Source organism: Haliotis asinina, chromosome 2, assembly GCF_037392515.1.
Source record: "Haliotis asinina isolate JCU_RB_2024 chromosome 2, JCU_Hal_asi_v2, whole genome shotgun sequence".
Taxonomy (NCBI): domain Eukaryota; kingdom Metazoa; phylum Mollusca; class Gastropoda; order Lepetellida; family Haliotidae; genus Haliotis; species Haliotis asinina.
Genome location: NC_090281.1, coordinates 63338022 through 63360072, shown reverse-complemented (window position 1 = coordinate 63360072; position 22051 = coordinate 63338022). Strand labels below are relative to the sequence as shown.

Below are 22051 nucleotides of genomic sequence, written 5' to 3'. Positions count from 1 at the left end.
GTTGACGGTTAATGAAGTAATCTAGTGATTAAACCGTTCTCTCATCATACGAAAACCAGAGATTTTCTTGCACTTGGGTACAATATGTACGCTTGCGATGTGTTGGATTAAAACCCCACTCACATGGAATTGTCTTGAATTTATTAAGGTATTGTTTTGTATTTCATTACAATGGTATCTCCCTTAAAGCTACAGCTGAGCGATTTTGTGGGTAGCATTAATTCCAAATCAGCATTGTCTGCCAACAAATTTGGAAAAGCATTTGAACGGAATTGGTACATTTTATCCCTAATAGCATGTGATATTTCCGTCGTTTAAAGCGCTGATTTTACAAATGCTTCAAAAGAATGTGCATGTCTGTATTACAAAAAAATTTATTTCACCATGAGCTTGTACTGTCTTAGCCTACACCACAGAATTGGAGTTAGGGTCAACGATCTACTCATGTTCATATAATAGTAAAATAGACTACCTCCTGTCTCCAGGGCCAGCATGTTTTTGCCTGTGTTTTCCCCACCCTCTGTTCATTGCTGGTTAGCTCTGAAGCTCAGTGTGTTTCATTGTCATTACGTCCTGTGATGCTGTCATTCTCCATGTCTTCTCATTCAGATGCTAAGTGATGTCAGTGTGGCCAGAACCTGTATGCATCAACTGTGATTCCCCTCCCTGAAACAGCATGGCCTGTGTGTGTGTGTGTGATGAATGACAGTGATGCTAATCTCTGGTGGAAGCTGATTTTCAGTATTGCCTGCTTGTGTGATCAAACAGCATTTAGCACACAGGTAGAATCATAGACCTCACTAGAACCCAATAAACAGAACCTGTTTGTTTATAAATTGCTTATAAAATGCAATTTCTGTGGGTTATAGGGATGTGTTTTCAACTGTTTTCCATCAGACGTCTCACAGTTATAAACCAGAGAACGTGTATACCTGCATTTAATTTGAATTTGTGATAGAATGTTCATTTGATTAATCAACAACCATTGTTTACTGAATATTGTATAGCTATCCTGTAAACATGCTTGTTCATGTCCATACTGTAGTGAGAGACGATGGGGAATACAGACATTTCTGGATCAGCTGCTGAGATTTATGTCCTGGAGTGCCTGCCATGAAAACTACTTCTCATTCAGACAGACAGACAAGTATCATAAGGTTCAACCAGTATAAGACATTTGCTTGACTGTAAAGGTTAGCTGGTAACTGCAAGAATCTGTCTTTAACTGATAGGATCTATTCATGAACTTTCATGTATTGTTGACAAGTCATGGCAGATCAAGTTTAGCATTGCAGAGCTGGACACATTTTCAGTGGAGCCCACAACAAATTAAGTTCAAGCTTGTTTGGTTTGTTACGATCTGTGTGGTCTGTTGTGCGTGGTTCCATAGAAAACTGATTTTTAGTTTTACATTACTAAGCAATGTGTTCTTCCTTGTCTTGAACACATAGACGCCCCCCTGTGTTACTAATGTGTATAGATTTTTGTCAGTCACGCCGTGTATTCATTTTCTCCATGAACTCTGTGACCATTTCCCAGCTATTTCATGGGAATAACACCTTTTCCATTTCATCCTGTTTCTAACTGTAATTGTTGTATCAACCAGTACATTAAGATGAATATTTATTAGGGCTGTCTATTTAGGATTTTCCTCTTGGTCTGATTCTAAATTATGTGCAGGCTCAAGTATGTTAATCCATACAAAAACATGCCACAGTGAACCACTGATGTGAAATATATATTTATTTATTTATTTCAGACATCTTGGACAAATTTGCTTTGTTAAATCCTGAATGTGTAGTTTATTATTATATATTAATATATATATATATATATATATGAATATATATGAATATATATATATATATATATATATATATATATATATATATATATATATATATATATATATATATATATATATATATATATATATATATATATATATATATGAATATATTAATATATTAATATATAATAATAAACTACACATTCAGGATTTAACAAAGCAAATTTGTCCAAGATGTCTGAAATAAATAAATAAATATATATTTCACATCAGTGGTTCACTGTGGCATGTTTTTGTATGGATTAACATACTTGAGCCTGCACATAATTTAGAATCAGACCAAGAGGAAAATCCTAAATAGACAGCCCTAATAAATATTCATCTTAATAAATATTCATATATATATATTCATATTAATATAATCATATTGATATAATAATGTTAAAAAGGTGCAAGGGATGCTACGTCAGTAAAGAAGACGCTACACCACCTAACTTCAGTGTATGAATCGTTAGACAGAACAGATAACTGAAATAATTATTTTGAAATTTGCATACTGCCAAATGTGACAAAACCATGGCTCATTTACTTGTACCTGGATTTAAAACCTCAATCGTATCTGCGTAAACCAACTTCCAAAACTCCGCACAAAGAGACACGCACTTTTCAAATCTTTAACCATCTCTGAGATAATTGATAACATGCTACTGTTAATTTCACTTGGAATTTTGGTGTTGATTATAGCAAGCACCGTGCTCCATCGTAAGTGTATGACCGTCCTGATTTGAAGATCATGCCAGACGTCAGAGCGTGAAATGCACGTTCTGAACGCCGCTAATGCATTCTCTGATATTTTCAGGTGTCAAATTGGGAATGTAGAACAGGTGTTATTCTCACTAAAAATGACACCGTGGAGGATATCAGAGGCTCAGAGATGACAAATAATCGGAAATGCATGCGACAGGCTTTTCCGTCAAGACTGGTGCTGATGCATGGTCCTGTGCACATGCCGCATCATAAGTTAAGCAACGTGTTCACAGGCCTCCAGTCCTGTCCCACAACATAGAATAGATAGAATCCAGCTCTTCAGAAAAAAAACTATAATTAAGCGAAAAATTTCCCATTTCGTTTTTTATTGATTTAAGGTTATGAACCAGTTTAAAAACAAAGATATACACGACTCTGAAATCTGAAAAGCAGACAAAAGATATGTATGTCACCTGCTGCATTATGAGGAACAGTACGTTTCGGGTTATGTTCGTAGCATCCGATGAAGGAATAACAGCATTTTCTGAAGTCATGTTCCTCAAAATACAGAAGTAGGCAATTTTTCTCACTTTATAGACGACTGTAGCCAGTGAAACTTTAACACTTAAGAACACACCCTTTTGTTTAAACAGTAACATTAGTGCTTGAGTCAGACAGGTGTACACTTAGACTTTCAGGATTTGAGATGATGGAAGTAATTTATCATGGCATTACTGACATTCGCAAAGTGAGCTCAGTATTGAATCTGTAAGCCACATTCTCGCGATCTGACAACCTCGCACATATCTGGCTCACTTCCATTGGTCGTGATCACGGTTATGTCCCTCACAATACTCCATTCTCTTCATTCGTAACTACTCGTCTCTTTCCGTGACCTGCAAGAAGACTCGTACCCCTCTTGTACTCCATTTCTCCCAAGAATCGTGGTAAACCAATCAAACCGCGCGTTGTAAAACGCATTTCAAAACATGAAACTGTCGGAACCGTTGAACTTTGAAACTTCGCTAAACTATGAGCTTAAGCTAAAGTATGAAGAACTTTCAACAGTGAAACATATTTGCAAAGGGAATGACCGCATTGCTGATTTGCCCACAGGATGTAGGATATTCTTAAAGCCATGTTTGGTAAATAAAGAGTTATCATTCCTTGATAATTTAACTAGACTGTTTCCATCCCCATGCCCGTTTGCGCTTAGACGGGTACCCAGTCGTAAACATGGCCACGAGAGGGCACGAGACGCCATCAGGCTTGCCGGAATGACACGAGTAGTTACGAATGCATACTCTTCTGCAGTGGTTTGGTGGAATTACAGTGCTTGGTTAAGTGTCACCAATCCTCGGCCTTTCTAAGACGACAGAACTGTCCCTTTGGTCCCCCAACGCCGGGGGGTAACAGCGCCAAGAAGACAGGGGTATCGGCACCTGAAAGAGACAAAGGTAACAGTGTCATCATGGAAATGCAGGACATCGTCATTCATTCACTCACGAACACACCCACTCCCGAATCCACCCAACCACCAGTCACTCACCTAATCACTCAACGAATTTCTGTATGATCCGAAATTAACCACCACGCACTTTCGTACATAAGTACCGGATTCACACTGGCACTTCTCTTCAATGTTCACATGTTTTCACATCCCTGTATGTTCCTCATTCAGCTCTATTCACACCCGCCCTTCGGTTCAATGTATAATTATTTTCACATCCCTATATGTTCCTCATTCGGCTCTCTTCACACCACCTGTAGCATCAAGCACCAATTACATGTAGCTGAGAGTTCTGTGGGAGTTTACCTTGGTCGATGGTCAGCGGACCCTTGTGACTGGACATGTCTGTGTCCACGTGACCAGGGCAACACTGAAACAGACATGGTGACGTCATCTGAATTACAACAGCTTTTACACCAAAGCCGTATGGGATACCGATCAATGTTAGTCACACAGATCACGAATTATATAGACCTTGCTGTTTTGGATTTGAGAACATCAACAGGCATGATGCTTATATGAAGATCTCTCCCATTAGAAATATTTCATAATGTTAATTATTGCACAAATCATATTTAATAAATAATGGCAGAAATATCAGGGTACCTCAAGATAGAAATAACTAACGTTCCAGAGAGTAACTACAGCTACACCTACACCTACACCTACACCTACACCTACACCTACACCTACACCTACACCTACAGCTACAGCTACAGCTACAACTACAGCTACATCTGACGAACATATATCAGAACCTACTTATGTGAAAAACTGTAACTGAAAAACACAAGCTGGCGAGGAGACTTACACTGTTTACAATTATATCCTCTCGCGGGTCTGCAGCAAGTTCTCGCGTCAGTATAAACACCATCACTGTCACGCCGATCTTGGACACCCCATAAGCTGTGTTCGGCCAGCCCCGCTCTTGATGTGTTCCTGCGGCAGCATCCCTGATATGGAGAACATTATGTGTCCTTATGTATACATAAAGAACTTTATATATACACAGAGTTAACATATCTCACTACTGAGTGTGCCCGGTCTTATTTGGAACATATCGGGGACATGACTGGTCGTCGTGTGCAACAGAGTGAGTCTTCGGCGTGATGAGCGAACGCAATAACCACTAAGCTACCCCATGCACCACCCCTCCCATGAGTGAGTGTGTGAGTTTAGTTTTACGCCGCACTCAGCAATATTCCAGCTATATGGCGGCGGTCTGTAAATAATCGAGTCTGGACCAGACAGTCCAGTGACCAGCAACATGAGCATCGATCTGCGCAATTGGGAACCGATGACATGTGTCAACCAGGTCAGCGAGCCTGACCACCCGATCCCGTTAGTCGCCTCTTACGACAATCTGAGTCGCCTCCCTCCCTTTAAGACGTTAACACACCAGTAAGGGACATTTTCAGGACACTCACTCCGGATTTTCTATATGACGACCGTCGGTTTAACATGGTGTGTATCCTTCTTCCCTAATATATTGCGAAAACGTTGGTAGGTCTTGATTTGATATGATCAACGGTTAAAATTATTCTTTTGTCAGTTTTAAAAATGGCGTCTTTCGGTTACGTAAGTGGCTTGTAAGTGAATGAGTGATATCACTGCAAACGACTGCGTTGTTACATTCATATGTGCACAAAAGACTGGACCGTGCAAACCAAAGGTTGATAGCATAAACACTCCAATACATTATCACAGGGTCCTCATTTTAATTAGATCTGAACCATCAACGTTGGAGTACATGAAAATAAAATAGGATGTAATGTCGAAGGTCACAGGTGCTGATGGTACGTACATAATCGTTTGGAAAACCACATTGAAAAGACGCCTTACTTGTACCACACGAAAATACAGTATTTCCCAAACGACTACATGTAGGAAATGAACACAATCTGATGTTCATATTACCATTTTTTTAAATGTACGTATCACTTGGCCAATTCTGCACAGTTCTTGAAACATACATAAGCATTTCAGTATGGAGAGATTAGTAAATATTTTCATCATTTTAGCGTGCTTTACATGTTGTGCGATAATTGCCCGTGCTGCTTATTTGTGACACATGACTGGGATTGTAAGATAAATAATTACAGTGTGTATAACTATCTATAAAAATGTAATTGGTGATATTGGAAATATGGGTCCCCTGTATACCGAGGATGTACTCACTGTACAAACTCCGCCATCAGAGACTGCAATCCCTCCATAGTTAAGCTGGGATCTCGGAACTCCGCCTGTCGTTCTAAAGAACATTTGTCCATCGCTCCCATAGATTTTTCGCCCGACACTATAACTACTCTGAAACAGAGATGTGTGTGCATTTCATGGAATCTGTTGTAGTCGAATTCCGGGGATAATCTACATAGGTCGAATTTTCTACCCTTTGTGTCAAAGATAATGTTGTTGTGTGACCATAGTGGCCAGAAAAGTATTATACCCAATCAGTCAAATACTACATTTCCGGTATATAGCATACAAAGGAGCTTCTCATTAGTCTTAGACTAACAGCTAGTCTCTGAAATGAACATATTTTACTGAGAAAAAAAAGTTCATTGTGAAAAAAAAATAATATAATGAAAGGGAGCCTTGAGACTTTCTTCATTTCCTTAAGCTATGGAAATCTAGACTTGCCACATTTTCTAGACTTGCGTGGGCTTTCTTGGATATATATACTTCAGAGTCTGTACGACTACATTAGTCTCTGACTCATTTGTGTTGTTGGTGGTGGAGGTTGTGGTAGTAATGGCTTCAGCAGTAGTAGTAGTAGTTGTGGCAATGCTGGTGTTATTATTAACTTACCATTACAAAAAGTATGGAATATTCCATCTTGCGATCATTCCACCAGCCAATGCCAGTGCATAAGAGAAACACTGACATATATCCATACAAGTGAAAGATTTAGAAAGAATGGGATAAATGGGATTTTCCCTTAATTTCCCCTCATCATCTGTTTCCTCATTGGTGTCATCTTTTACATTTCATCAATCTCTTAAATTCAATATTCCCTATTTTATAGTGGTATAGTAATGGCTGCAGTAATAGTAGTGACAGTAGTAGTTGCCTGCAGTAGTAGAAGTAGTTGTAGTAGTAGATGTGGTGATGGAGGTGTTAGTGAGTGAGTGTGTGGTTGAGTTTAGTTTTACGCCTCACTCTGAAATATTCCAGCTTTATAGAGGCGGTCTGTAAATGATCGAGACAATCCAGAGATCGACCGCATGAGCATCGATCTATACGACTAGGATACGATAACATGTGTCAACCAAGTCAGCGAGTCTGACCATTCAGTCTCGTTAATGGCTGCTTACGATAAGCATGTGTCGCTGAAGATCAGTTCTAACCCGGATCTTGGCATGTGTGGACATGTAATAGTAATGACTGCAGTAGTAGTGGCAGTAGTTATGGTGATGGTGGTATTAGAACTAGTACTGGCCGTAGTAGTAGTAGTAGTAGAAGTAGTAGTAGTAGTATAGCAGTAGCAGTAGCAGTAGCAGTGGCAGTAGCAGTAGTAGTATAGTAGTAGTAGTAGTAGTAGTAGTAGTAGTAGTAGTAGTAGTCATTACACTAGTTTTGGCTGTTGTTGATGTTGCTGTTGCTGTTGTTGTTGCTGCTGTTAATGTAGAAGACGACCAACCTGCCGTGAGGACGTAGAAGGGGCATGAGAGCCCGGGTAACGCTGAGAGTCCCTGTAAAGTTACATCTGACAGACTCACGTGCCTGCTCCGAAAATGGCGCAGGTGAGTCGTCCTGGAAATGACAACAAATATCGTATTTAAGATAATTCAATTTCAAGAAGTATCCCAAGAACACCAATGTGTGCAACTCCAATGTTATCATATCAACGACCAACGTCTACATGTGGATGCCCTTAATCGGAATCCCCGCCATGACTCATAACAAGCCACGAACAGAGACTACAATGCTATTCGTTCTTTTTCGTACCTTGTAAGCAATGGCAGCGTTATTGACAAGGACGTCAAGCCCACCAAATACTGCGTTTGATTTCTCTGAGAATGTACAAAACAAAACAATTGTTCACGCCATAGAATTGTTATGAACTTACCTTGAATTTTATGGCAGCGTTATTGACAAGAACATCCAGTCCACCGTAGTTGTCCCGCAAGAACGTCGCGAGGGCATTCACGCTATCGGCGTCGGTGATGTCCAGTTGGTGGAAGCGAGGCCGGAGTCCCTCCTGGTTCAGATCAGCGACAGCCTGCTGACCCCGGTCAACATCTCGAGCTACATTTGAGAGATTTTCCAAGGTTTAAATCAACCTTTCCCACATCAATAACAAATATGAGTTGAATCAAGGGGTCGACTGTTCAATTTAAACCTCAATGGCCATGTGTTTATGGGTTTTAATAAAAGTAACAAAACATTTTCAACACATATAAGAAATCTCTGAACATCCGACATCATTTTGCCGTCGATGAGTCAAATCTGAACACTTACTCCAGGTATCTAAACCATAAAAGGTCTGGGAAGCTTGGGGTTCCTTGACTGCCGTAGCTTTCACCAAACGACTTTCTCGGTCGTAATAAAATTAAAAGCAACAATTATTCCAGTACGGGGTAGAGGATGTCGGATTGTACAGCGTGATAGTGTCACTGAGGGAGAAAATGGTATCGAAATATACAGATATCGGATATTTCACTGTCAAACTGGTGATAATTTAGAAGAATGCTGCCAGCACCCAACATTTTTTTAGGAATTCACAGATTGTCGAATAATTCATATGTCGGATTATACAGCTTCCACTGAGACATATAAAGATGTCACTCTGATCTGTCACATTTCTAGTTCCGACAGGTAATCAGGACAGGAAAATGACTACTAGTATATTTGGTGGTTATTGAACGATATGCATGTACCTTTGTAAGGATTAAAAAAGGCGTTCGTTACTCTATAGTCCAATCTAGTAACTCTATAGGCCAGTATCAACCTCTTGTCCAAAATGCGTTATGATAATTAAGGAGTATAGTAGTACCTGTAGTATATCTCTTTACTCAATGGACGCATTTGCATGGGATATCTACATTGTTTCTAGGATGAAACTGATTACCCCGATGCATCCCAGATACCACTGTACAACTGATGGTGCGTCTGTGAAATGTATATAGATTGTAATCTCTATGCCTACTCACCTGTTAGAATGACGTCACCATCAAACTGTTTGCACAACGCCCTAGCAATACCAAACCCCACCCCCTTGTTGGCTCCGGTCACCTGAAAACAACATGGCCTCCCGAGTAGTATTTGTTTGTTTGTTGACTAACATGCCAGCAGGGTGAAGTGGCTTCATAATACTCGATCCAGGACAAAACCAGGCGTGGATATTGTGAGCACTGTCCAACGTTAACGGAGTCACCAACCAGCTTTGATATATTTTGTCAAAATAACCTACCTTTTTGCTTAAGCCTGACAGGTTTATATCTAGATATATTTAGATAGTCTTGAAGGCATATTGAGGTCTTGAGTCTTGATATCGTTTTGTCACCTTTGCTTGAACTTCATCAAATAATAATTGGATACGATAATTGCTTTATTGTCGTACAGGAAATTTGCTCGGCGCGATTACCATTGAAAACACAATACAATACAACAAAGGATTCATTACATAAGACCACAAAAACAAACTGCTTGACTTCATTGAGTCCTTTATATTAAATATTAGTAATTATTGTCGCCTTAATGTATCAATGTGTCTTAAGGTAGTTTTAATGCACCAATAGGAATGTTAAGATATGTGTATGAATTTTAAGATATGTGTTTCCATTAATATATTTCATAAGATATGAGCAACAGTCATGTCTGACCTAATTTCAATGTACTGTTGTAGTAATTGTGGCATAGCTTGGCAGTTAGTCAACAATCAGTGCCACTTGTCATACAACAACATCTGAAGACAAACCCATACAAAGTCCAACAAGCAGCTCGAGTGGTCAATATATATGTCAGAGTTTTAATCCCTTAAGCAAATGGCCACTCCAGTTGGATTAGCCGGGCTTCATCTTATCATTATTCATCTTCATCATATTTTTCCAGAAATAGATTCTAGCCATGAGAGCATTTTCTAATCCAAGAAGAACAACATGATGACAGTATATGTCAACATGATGTCAGTCAGAAATATGCAACACAGTTTGATGGGTCAGCGCTAACAGTACAGTTGCGAGTGAGTTGTGCTTTACGTCGCTTTTAGCAATATTTCATCAACATCACAACGGGGGACACCATTGTACCCATGTGGGGAATCAAACCCGCTCCTTTGGCGTGACGAGCGCTTAAGCCATTAGGTAATATAAGAACAGGAGAGAACTATTCCAATCACCCAAATCCTGTGAAGAAAATTGGAACTCTCAGGTTTCTCTACGTCACTTGTATGTACACCGTTGTTGTTTTCTTCTTTAAGGACTAGTCAACTTTAGACATTTGCTATCTCAAAAAAGTAACTGACGTCCAACGTTCATTCTTGTCAGAATATGGACCTGAGACATCGGATGTTCTGATATTCTACTTGTTTAATTTGTTGAAAGGGAAACAATGTTGTACCTGCAATGCATTGTTTGCTTGTGCGGTCCAGTTTTGTTTCTTTGTTTTTATGTTAGTAACATAAGTGACACGGTAATAACGAAATAAAATCATTTAGACATTAATATCAATTAATATTGGTAGGTTATGTTCAGCCAGGTACAAACCACATCGACGTTTGGATACAGCATCTACAGGTCTGTCCCCAATGCACATTGACCATCTCGGGGTTCGCCCGACCTTGACCTGGATGGCTGAGTGGGAGGGAATGCTATCAAGAACCCGTGGACATGACCCGCAATGCCACTTTCAAGTAATATGGACAGTACTGATTTTATGCTGAAACAACGAATGTAGAGGACAGTGGCATTGGTCGAGTGGCAAGCTACAAATCACTTCCAGCGTTAATCGAACTATTGTGAAAACCGAGGAAAATGTTTCGTCGTGATTATAGGTGTGCACGCGTTAGATATGTAACATTTTATGATTAAGGTGAAATTTCGCCTTTAAACCTAGACATGATCATGGGGCTCCTAAGATAAATACAATATTCAGTAACATGTTCATGAAAGAGCGTTAAAGAATAAGATCCACCGGTTAGTATACAAAACAGATCTGAAGGTAAACCTACCACGGCTACAAGCTTGGAAGACATATTCACTTCTGGTGACCCTCGGATGGCCCACCGGCGTGTGTGTCGCGTTTATCAATCACACGAGGTCAACAGATAATGTGTTGTGGTGTATGGTTGTAGTGTCACAGGTAGAGACATGCAGTATTGCAGGGGCACTTACGTGTTCGTTTCCACAAAAATCCTACTTTAAGGACAATGGTGATAACATGTTCTTCTAAAGGCCCACTTTAAGGATAATGGTGATAACATGTTCTTCTAAAGGCCCACTTTAAGGATAATGGTGATAACATGTTCTTCTAAAGGCCCACTTTAAGGACAATGGTGATAACATGTTCTTCTAAAGGCCCACTTTAAGGACAATGGCGATAACATGTTCTTCTAAAGGCCCACTTTAAGGACAATGGTGATAACATGTTCTTCTAAAGGCCCACTTTAAGGATAATAGCTATGTCCAGCAAAAATCCTTCTTTACGGCCAATAGCAATAACATGGTGTTCGAAAATCATACTTTAAGGACAAAAGCAATAAGATGTTGAAAACCAATTCTACTTCAAGACCAATAGCAATAACACGTTCTACAACAATCCTATTTCAAGGTCAATAGCTATAACATTGTCCGCAAAACTCCTGCTTTAAGGACAATATCAGTGACATGTTCTCACTAGAACATTCACCAGGAACTGTGCAGCTGAGGGGCAGTGCTTGAAGTGTGTGACGTTGAGCCAAGGAAGTTAGTGGTGAGATATTTCCTATATAAAATGATATGGTATCACCCTCCCAGAGTGTCAGGGCCACTTGGATTATCCCAGGTGTTTTTACGACCAACGAATTAGACAGACTTTAACCAGAGAAAAGTGAGTAATGTAAACGTGATGATTACTCAATCTGCACCATGATCAAGAACATCTTTGCGCCATTCCATGTCACATACTTTGGTGCATGCGCTCGTTCCATAAAAACTAGATCAGACCAAAACATCATATCTGGTTTTAAGAGACAATGTACATGCAATAAATATCTTGGTGTTCTATATGAATATTTCCATTAGTAAACACAACGTCTAACATTGCACACTGAAGTAAACTTTGTTAGGGCGAAAACTGTATTTCGATACAAGGTGTTGACTTTCCGAAGTAGTGTAATTCTAAACTTAGTCTGATGTGATTATGACTTGTCCATTCGGTAAATGTTTCACTGATGATCGCCGGGTCGTCTGACCTGACTGTTGACGTCTCGGTTCTTGCGCCAAGATGGCGGTAGGTGTTGATTCTGCCTCGGTCTCCTACCGTCTCTGCACCACCGTGTGCTTGCTACATTACACCACATTTTGAGTACCCATGGTATTTAATTTATGGTATGCAACTTTTATGTTGCTTAATGGTAATTAATACCAGACTGAATTACTAAAAAGCTACCATGCAGCCTGGAATGTTTATTGCCGCATGATCTTGTCCAAGAGTTTATCAAGCAGTTTTGAACAAACACATTTGACTGGGGTGAATCTACAACATGCCTAACTGAATTATGTTTGGGTTCAGAATTCAGTCTGAGATATCTGAGAGGTATGGATTCACGACAAACGCCAACTGGAACTTTTCATTTTACCCACCGCAGCTGAAAACTGGAATGGTCACACGTGCCGTTGAAAGTCTTATCTTCATCATTTGCGATAGTGACTGAAACGCCGTAAAATTCCACCTGGAGCTCCACGCAGTAATGGCGACACAGATCTAAATTATGTCAGTGACAAACTGGGCATCTACACCGTCTCCAAAATTATCAATTATCCACGAATGTGTGAGGATTGTTTGGGGGACGTTTTGCAGTCGGTCTTTTTTCTCTTTCATTATCTTGTCTTTTCCTTTAGTATGCAAGTTTTATCAACTGTAACAAACGTGATATCATGAGCAGCGATCCACGTCATTAGGTTACAGTGGTCTACGATCCAACAGGTCATCGAGCTGAATCACCCGGGCAAAACGCCCCTCACTTGAAACAGCCGGTCAGTGTAGTAGCCTAGAGGTTAAACCGTTATCATACGAAAACCAGAGTGAATCCTTGCACATGGGTACAAAATGTAACATCGCGATTTGCTGAATTAAAACCATTCTCACCCACCTGGAATGGGCACGAATTTATTAAGGTATTGTTTTGCGTGGTATTACAAGGTTATCTCCCTTGTACATTCAGGGTGATAAAATCTTGTTGACAAGTAACTTAGTGACATACCAGCTGTATCCTATTACTAAGTCACTAAACATAGCGCCCCGTAGCAAGTCCTGCAACACACACTCTTATTACGTAAGTCGTGAAACCTCACACCACCATTAAGCAGGAAAAACTCAACACTGATCAACTTTAAAATTCACTGAAGAACAATGATGTAGATATTATGTCCACACGACCTTTGTCACAGACAAACTGTGTCACTAGATATTATCCCTTATCGGGGCTGGTAATAGAAACAAAGTGAACCGTCATCGTAGATAATCAACACGTGCTAGCTTGTGATATTACATACATGACTCGTTTAGTTATGGACCTGCTGTGATATTGAGTTTCACTGGTGATGTTTTTCGGGATGCTGTACCAGTAGGTTGGCGTTGTTCCCGGATGTAGACTCATCTTACTCGTGGATAACAGACTTTATCAACCACATGAATTCCAAGACAACCACTTCAGAGAGGCGAGTGGCAGTGGTATGTACAAACAAAATGTCTTACTCTGATTGCGCTGATTCAACAGCATATACCGCTGATTCCACCGCACACAGTACAGTGCATTATACATGCCGAGTAATGGCTTGCTCAGAAAGTCATTAAAACTTAATATTTATGATGCATCCTAATGTAATTTACATCATATTACACATTCGTGAGAAATGGTTACGGTCTAGATTGTTGAGATGTGGTGACCGTGAATTCTCGCCGACTTGAGACTGTGCCTCTCGACAGCATGACTCATCTCTGCCAACTATAGCAGGTATCCAGGTTAATGCTGCTGATCACTGGATTGTCTGGTCCAGACCACAGACCACAGCCATATAGCTGGGATATTGTTGAGTGCGTCGTAAAACTAAACTCACTCATCAAAAAACATTATCGTGGCTAACCGTCAGTCGAACCTATAATCATTGGAATCCGGGTATCCCCACCTCATGGTTTCTTGCGCGCCTAAAGATCGCAACTCTCCACAGCACTGTAGCGCTTAAGACGAGTGGCCGGTGTTAGTAACATCACTAAAACAGAAAGTAATATGGCAAGCAAGAACTGATGTGTAAGCTAGTAGTCTGTAGTGACAGTATACTGCTAAACAATAATACTGCACAATGGGGTAATACATGTGTCCTGGCCAGCTTCTGACGAACGGAGTATAAACTAATATTTTAAGAAACCCCACAATCGCCCGTCATCTTGTGTCAAGTTACCCTTTGAAACAATTACAATGCAAAATATTGATATTGTGATGATGCATCGCGTAGAATATGATTAATAACATGTCCATGATGCCAAACCGTCCTTGTTGACTTACGAATGGCACAATTGTTTTTACTTGAATGAAGAATACCACATCCACTTTGTCTTCAAATACATTTTGTGGACACGTCGCCATGTTCTGTAAGCCGCTATCGTAAGTCTCAATGTATGACATATTGTTTGAAACATTCGGCGGCGGTGCAACAAAATGTGTTGAAGTGTATCTCCACATTTAACAATTTTTTCAGAGTCGTCAGATCTGTGAACGTTGTAGTATCGCATGTTGGCAAAACAAATTGTGACTGTATTTGATAACATGCATTGACACCAACGCTGTATTGACTGCCTCAGGTCACAGGAGCCAACAAGGGCGTTGGCCTCGGTATTGTCAGAGCACTGTGCAAGCAGTTTCATGGTGACGTCATTCTTACAGGTATGTAGATAAATAAAAAAATTTCATTGATTTACAATAAATATACATATAATTAATGCATATTGATCAGCAATGAACGTTAAATAAAAATACAAGCAAGGTAGTTTCATACATTTTCGCATTTACATGATATCATTCGGCATCTTCCGGGAGGACACGAGAGGCTCAGTCGTCTAGTACCTGCAACCTCATCTTGCATGTGACAGGAGCCTGTAAATTTGCGGGTTCGAAGTCCGTGTTCCTTGCCGTGTCTGCACCATACCCGTCCTCATGGGTTTTATCAAAGTGGTAAACGTCAGTGACATGTACCCTTAGGAATTTCCATCACAGAAAGCCGACATGCTGTTTTATAACTGACATATTGATCAGAGCGCCTAAGTGAGTGAGTGTGTAGGGTTTTACGCCGCTTTTAGCAATATTCCAGCAATATCACGGCTGGGGACACCAGAAACGAAGTTCACACATTGTATCCATGTGTGGAATCGAACCTGGGTCTTTGACATTAAGCCAAACTGACTGATTCACTCCCGCCTTGCAGCTCGAGATGTTGACCGGGGTCAGCAGGCTGTTGCTGACCTGAACCAGGAGGGACTCCGGCCTCGCTTCTTCCAACTGGACATTACCAACACCGACAGCGTGGACGCCCTCGCAACGTTCTTACGGGACAACTACGGCGGACTGGATGTCCTTGTCAATAACGCTGCCATAAAATTCAGGGTAGGAACATCACAGTTCGATAGCATAAAAAATGTTTTGCTTTGTACATTCTTACATTCTCAAAAAAATCAAACCCAGTATTCCAATTTCTGTACACAAGGAGTTTTCTCAATAACTAAGAAGAGAATATGTTATCAATATGTCAGACGAACAGGACAGAAGAGAACAAAAAGTTCAGTATTTTTACATACAGAGTGTATTACGTGTAAGCAATACAAGAGGAAACCAGGCGCGTAGCTACCATTATAAGAAAAAGACCGGGCTTATACATGATTGTTGCTCAAAAAGGTTGGGCAAGCCCCCCATGCTATCTAAATATAAGCCTTACAACCTATCGGGCTTACAAGAAAACAATGACTTACGACGCGCCTGGACGTCACCTTAGTTTATAAGTTGCAAGACTGTTTAGAATAGAACAGAAGGCATGACTATGGCATAAATGCAGAGATAATTAGCTTTGAAATTGTGGCTGTATGTTATCAAAACACATTGAAATATTTTGTGTGCATGGTTTTCTTGTAGAGGAACGCCAATGTTCCCTATTCCAGGAGGATTAAGGAAACGGTCGGATGTAACTTCTTTGGTACTTTGTCTGTGACGAGGGGGCTGTGGTCCGTATTGAGACCTCACTCAAGGTACAGATTACACGAGATCTCGGTCAAGGTACATATAATACGAGATCTCACTCAATGTACACATAGCACGAGATCCCACTCAAGGTACACAAAACACGAGATCTCACTCAAAGTACATATAACACGGGATCTCACTGAGGGTACAGATTACACGAGATCTCACACATTGAAGCAGAGCCTTCTTTATCGCCAAGACTGACATTTCGGTAAACCTGCCAAAACCTCTGGATCCATTCCAGGAACTCTCGCGGTCTCAGATTACATGCTCTTGATATTTTTGAACGAGTAAGGGCTTGTCACCGACGCAAGGTATTAAGAAACATTCCTGCAATCATAAATATGTTCGTTTTTGTCCGTCAGTTTTCTGGTTTTAGTTCTCTCCCAAATTTATCTTTAATCAATGGGGCTGGTCGCTATGCTGCTTATGTGGCCAATCAAACATTGAGGTGTTTTAGTAACTTTCATTCTGCTTTGTCATCTAGGTGTGATCTAGCAAATCACGAGCTGATGATAGGCAAGGACGAGTGGTCTGAGATGGCGAAAACTGCTGGAATGGATCCCTTCTTTGAGTGGCGTTAGTTAGAAGTTGGGGAGAAATATAAGGACAAGCTTTATGGATTAGCAGCTTCTTTATTCAGATGGCTTGATAAAGATACAAGAATCTGTATCGAAACTTCGCATCATCTGAATAGGAATGGGTCCAAGAGTTAGCATTGGTTTACCGAAATAAACGTCATAAACGAGGTAGCACCCACAGAACATATATATGAGAGGTCACATACGAGATCACACTCACAGAACGTCATACAAGAAATCTCACCCACAAAACATAATTTACAAGATTTCACATAATGCATCCATGAACCAGATCTCATGCAAACAAAGTTTATTGTACCCGAGATCTATAAAAGTTAAAACACAAATAGGTTTCACACAGGCCACAGGTACATGATAAACGATGTTTAACGGAAATTATATTCATGCAAGATTCATTTACTAGGAACACGCTTGAGGTTTTTGACAGAAAGACACATATCTATCAACTTCTTGAAGAAGTAACACTCTTGTGCAAAACCAAATGCAGTACCTCTCCGGCCATCTGCATATCGTCGTCACGACGTTTCAGAGTGGTGAACGTGACCTGCTCCTGCATCAGCTCCATCATCACCGAGTTCTCCCGGGACCTCCAGACACAGCTGCTACAGCCGGATCTGACCATGGCTCAGCTACAGCTTCTTCTGCAGGACTACGTCAGGTATGGCGTGACTGCACGTAATGTCTCTCTCACCGCACAACTAACAGAACGGACACGTGAACATCCGGGATAGAATTGGTCCCAACCCATGCTTGCATAGTCGGTCTCACAGTCCCTGAACCTTATCATCTTTCCACAACCTTGCCTTCCTTGCCATGTTAAAGCCTTAACGGAAGCAAGTCTAGAATTCCTCATTTTCAAGATCCCTGGCCTCCCTGAGGCGACTTTTCCATTTAATACGGTCTGTTTGTTGCAATCAAAATAATATATATTCAGAGACTGAGCGTTAGTGTTTTATGCTTGCCACAAGTCTGAACAAGACAACGCAGCATGAACATAATGTACTCAACGTGTGTTAACATGGGGTATGTGTTAACCAAGTCAGCGAGCCTGATCACCTGATCCCGTAAATCACTTCTCACGACAAGCATAGGTTATGGACGATCAGTTCTAAACCGGGTCTTCACGGATTATAAAGATGCTACTACCCTAAATACGTGTGGTTGTATGTCATTACTGTTGTGTTTGAAGGGACGGTGAGATGATGATACACTTCAGAAGGGGATGGCCGACAGACGAGTACGCCGTGTCAAAAGTTGGCGCTTGTCTTATGGCTGCCATTCTCAGCAGGGAAGCCGTTGACGACTCGAGAGGGGATATTATCATCAATGCGGTATTGTATTTATCAGTTTGTATTATATATCAGTCGTTGCATACACGTGGTTTAATACGTTTCGTTGATGTATATACTAGTAGTATCTGTAACAGAAACATTAAAAATGCATTGGCTAGAGCACAGGCCTTCTTGTCTTTGGATTAGGAGGACTAAATGTTTTTTTGGATGACCCAGGTCATCTCAAAAACACTCTTCAGTTAAAACAATCGTTAGTTCTTGCAAATACGTGGGCTGGAGTACCTTCATTTAGTGTCGAATCCACGTATTTTGCTGGGTAGATATGTATGTTCGTTGTTATAGTTTGTTGTATCCTTAAACAGTGGTTGGGTTGACATGGGTTTGATTGTTGATGTGGTTATGATACACAAAGCCAGTTTTTAGTCAATGATAAATTAATTGGCATTAAGTGGTAACACTCGCCCACGTACTATGTCATTTCAGTGTTGCCCGGGTCAAGTGAGAACTGATATGTCACGATATGAAGGTAGCCTCACAGAGGATCAAGGTCAGTTGGCAGTAAAAATGTGCGTGCGTGTTTGCGTTTGTGTTTCTAACAAAAAATAAGTAAATTTGACGGGCTATTTATCAATTCAAGATTCGCAAGGAAGTATATTTCTGTGATACACGTAGTGTTGTTTTCAGGGGCGGACACTCCTGTGTACCTATCGCTTCTACCTCCCAACGCTGCCAGTCCTAGGGGTCAGTTCTTGGCTAAACGGACAGTGGTCAAATGGTGGTGACTGACTGGACGAGAGTCACGCAACAGGCATATAAACAGTTCACTCAGGTGCAAGATTGGACGTGGCATGCTCGAAGATATTAATCTGCACAAGCCTCATCACACTCGCTATGTATTCAGTGAAAATCTCCAAGACAATTCAGTTGCTTGTCGTCCGAGACATTCTAATAATAGAGGTCGATTTAGAATTGTTTGATGTTTAAGATCGCACACAACAATATACCATCTATATCTTAGTGTTTTACTACAATATTCGCAGTGTTATGATAAACCATATAGTTACGACAGTGCCTAATAAACGTTGCGAACGCTTTGTGGATCTTGGTTCCCATCCACAAAACGTTCGTAGCGATAAACTACGATAAACTATAGAGTTACGACGTATCGTAACGTTACGGTCGCTTTTTGGATTTGGACACAAGACCACTGACATGTGATATAAATACAATCCCTCATCGTCGGCGTATGACAAGCAAATAATCCACATACGAATCTGGACCACCCGATCCACAAACTGGCCTCTTACAAGCAGCAATAAAATACATGTATACCGTCCGTGAAGAGGGAGACCGATATTAAACTGGAATCTTACTTCTAACATGTTATATTTTTGTACTCACGGAACATTAACCACTCTTTACAATCGTTACCCGAGAAGATCCTGGTTAGAATTGATCTTCAGTAATGCTTGTCGTGAGAAGGCGACTGCTGACTTGATTGACACGTCATCGAATCCCAGTTGCGTAGATTGATGCTCATGCTTTTGATCACTGGATTATCTAGTACAGACTCGATTATTTACTGACCGTCACCCTATAGCTTGAATATTGCTCAATGAGGCGTGAAACAAGAAATCCAAACTAATCAAACGGCGTGAAACAAGAAATCCAAACTAATCAAGCGTTATAGTCTTGAGGAAAGAGCAAGAATTAGGAGTTGGGTTTTTCGCAAGTTTTCACGTGTATAACATGCGTGGAGACCTGTGTGGATTGTCAAGTGATCTCCTAACCCGTACGTTTCTTGACACCGCTGTCGTGTCAGGAGACCTGTTTTATATTTTCTGAAGCTACAAGTACATGGCCATAACTGATCGAGGCATTTACATGTACACCAGTCTATAATACATGTATACAGACCCTATCACATAACCTACTTCCAAGAATGCCCACGCAAGTCTAGATTGTGTGGCAGTGCTAGATTTCTACTGTTTCCTAAAATGACGAAAGTCTCTCGACTCTTTTTCATTATATACCATTAGCATTTTAGGAACAGAATTTTCTGAAACAAAATGTTAATTTCAGACGCATATGTTAGTTTATATTCACATGTGTAATCATGACATTTAGTTTTTATTATGGACGTATGGAATTGTTTAGTGTTATGAAAGAAGTGAATGTTTTTACCATCCACACTGTCGTATCTCGATATGTCACAATGTGGCTGAAAATAAAAACGCCAATGCGACGTCAAAATAGATAACACGTTGTTCACCCCACTGGAGCCCTGTACTACAGGCTCCACAGTGATAGTGATTCTGTACAGCGAGAGCATCAGTGATAGTGATTCTGTACAGCGAGAGCATCAGTGATAGTGATTCTGTACAGCGAGAGCATCAGTGATAGTGATTCTGTACGGCAGAGCATCAGTGATAGTGATTGCATTTTCGAGAATGTTTGCGGCAGTAATATGTGTGTACTAATTGGTGCTCTGTAGTAACATATGGGTTGTACAGAGTTGTTGTTTAGGACTGATGTGAAGCTGAATATTTGGTCCTTTCATATCTGTCATTACTTTAACCTATCGCTGACTCATTTGTTTGTAGTCATCTGGTTTACTGTACAGGGTGGTTACGATAAAACTTATTTGACAATTTATGTAAATGCCGGGAACCATATTGACCAAATTTTTTAAGAATATCGAACGTCACAAAATACATTGTCTAAATTTCAGAGCGTTTAACTCATTCTGTGAAAAGTTATTGTAAATAAATATTGTACTTACTTCGTAGTGGTCAAGATCAGTACATAGCAGTGGTCGTGAAGACTCTTGCAGCGATACTCACTTTCTGTACGAAATTGAGGGTATCTGTATGAAAGTATCAAAACTGTTCATTAGTTGAATTTCAAAATAGCAAGTGTTATCAATTTCAGATCAGGTATCTTGGAATATACCGTAAGGTATGGTTATTTTCCTGTAATGGTATTTTTCAAGGAAGTTGTATTCAGTTCCAGAGACACCAAAATGTAAAAGTATAACGAAAGTAAAGACAGGTACCAATATCTTCCCACCCTGTTTGACATTGTGTCACATAAATCAGAAGAATCTAAGATGCCATTAAGTATTTACAATCAGTCAGAATCACGTTTGTGGGGTTCCTTTGGAAACTTCTAGCCCCATGGAAAAAATGTGAAAACCAGTGATGGAAAGCAGAGACAATGGAAAATATATGTTTTAAGTACCATGGGTGAATGTGGTGCAAAGACAGAATATGATACCACTGTAAGTTTATTGACTTCACTCGCACCCTCGGTCGTCAGATTATTCTAAGCATTGGCACAAGCTGAATTTACACCATTCCTTCAGCTAGTGGCAGTTATAGACAATCTAACCATAAATTAAAATGAAAGAGAAAAAGTCTAACGTCAGTTCTTTTATATAGTGACGAGAAAGGTTTTGCATGGATAATGAATAAAGGGCGTTAAACACCCACTCATCGAGGAACTTGATATTATTGTTGTATGTTTTGTAAATTCATAAGTAACACAACCGCCAGTGGCTGGCGTGAGGGTGTAAACCTAGCTCTAGCAAACGTACCGTAAATCCCCACTGTTCCTGGGATGGTGAGATGCCCTTGGCTGTTGGAGATATGTAACCTGCTATACATATTGTATATTGTCTAT

The 22051-nt window shown here is 40.3% G+C and overlaps 2 protein-coding genes across 2 annotated transcripts; one reads left to right on the top strand and one right to left on the bottom strand.

Moving 5' to 3' along the window:
• Window positions 1-2905: 2905 nt before the first annotated feature.
• LOC137274127 (carbonyl reductase [NADPH] 1-like) lies at window positions 2906-11276 on the bottom strand. The gene is made up of 8 exons (XM_067807138.1): window positions 11218-11276; window positions 9200-9281; window positions 8116-8294; window positions 7687-7799; window positions 6225-6353; window positions 4858-4999; window positions 4353-4416; window positions 2906-3978 (listed from the first exon to the last, which is right to left on the bottom strand). The coding sequence occupies exons 1-8, from the start codon at window positions 11239-11241 to the stop codon at window positions 3884-3886; spliced, it is 828 nt and encodes a 275-aa protein (XP_067663239.1). The 5' UTR covers window positions 11242-11276; the 3' UTR covers window positions 2906-3883.
• A 2439-nt stretch (window positions 11277-13715) lies between these two features.
• On the top strand, window positions 13716-19746 carry LOC137274123 (carbonyl reductase [NADPH] 3-like). Its single transcript, XM_067807133.1, has 8 exons — window positions 13716-13919; window positions 15048-15129; window positions 15668-15846; window positions 16369-16481; window positions 17608-17736; window positions 18268-18409; window positions 18854-18917; window positions 19055-19746. The coding sequence occupies exons 1-8, from the start codon at window positions 13878-13880 to the stop codon at window positions 19150-19152; spliced, it is 849 nt and encodes a 282-aa protein (XP_067663234.1). The 5' UTR covers window positions 13716-13877; the 3' UTR covers window positions 19153-19746.
• Window positions 19747-22051: the final 2305 nt, after the last annotated feature.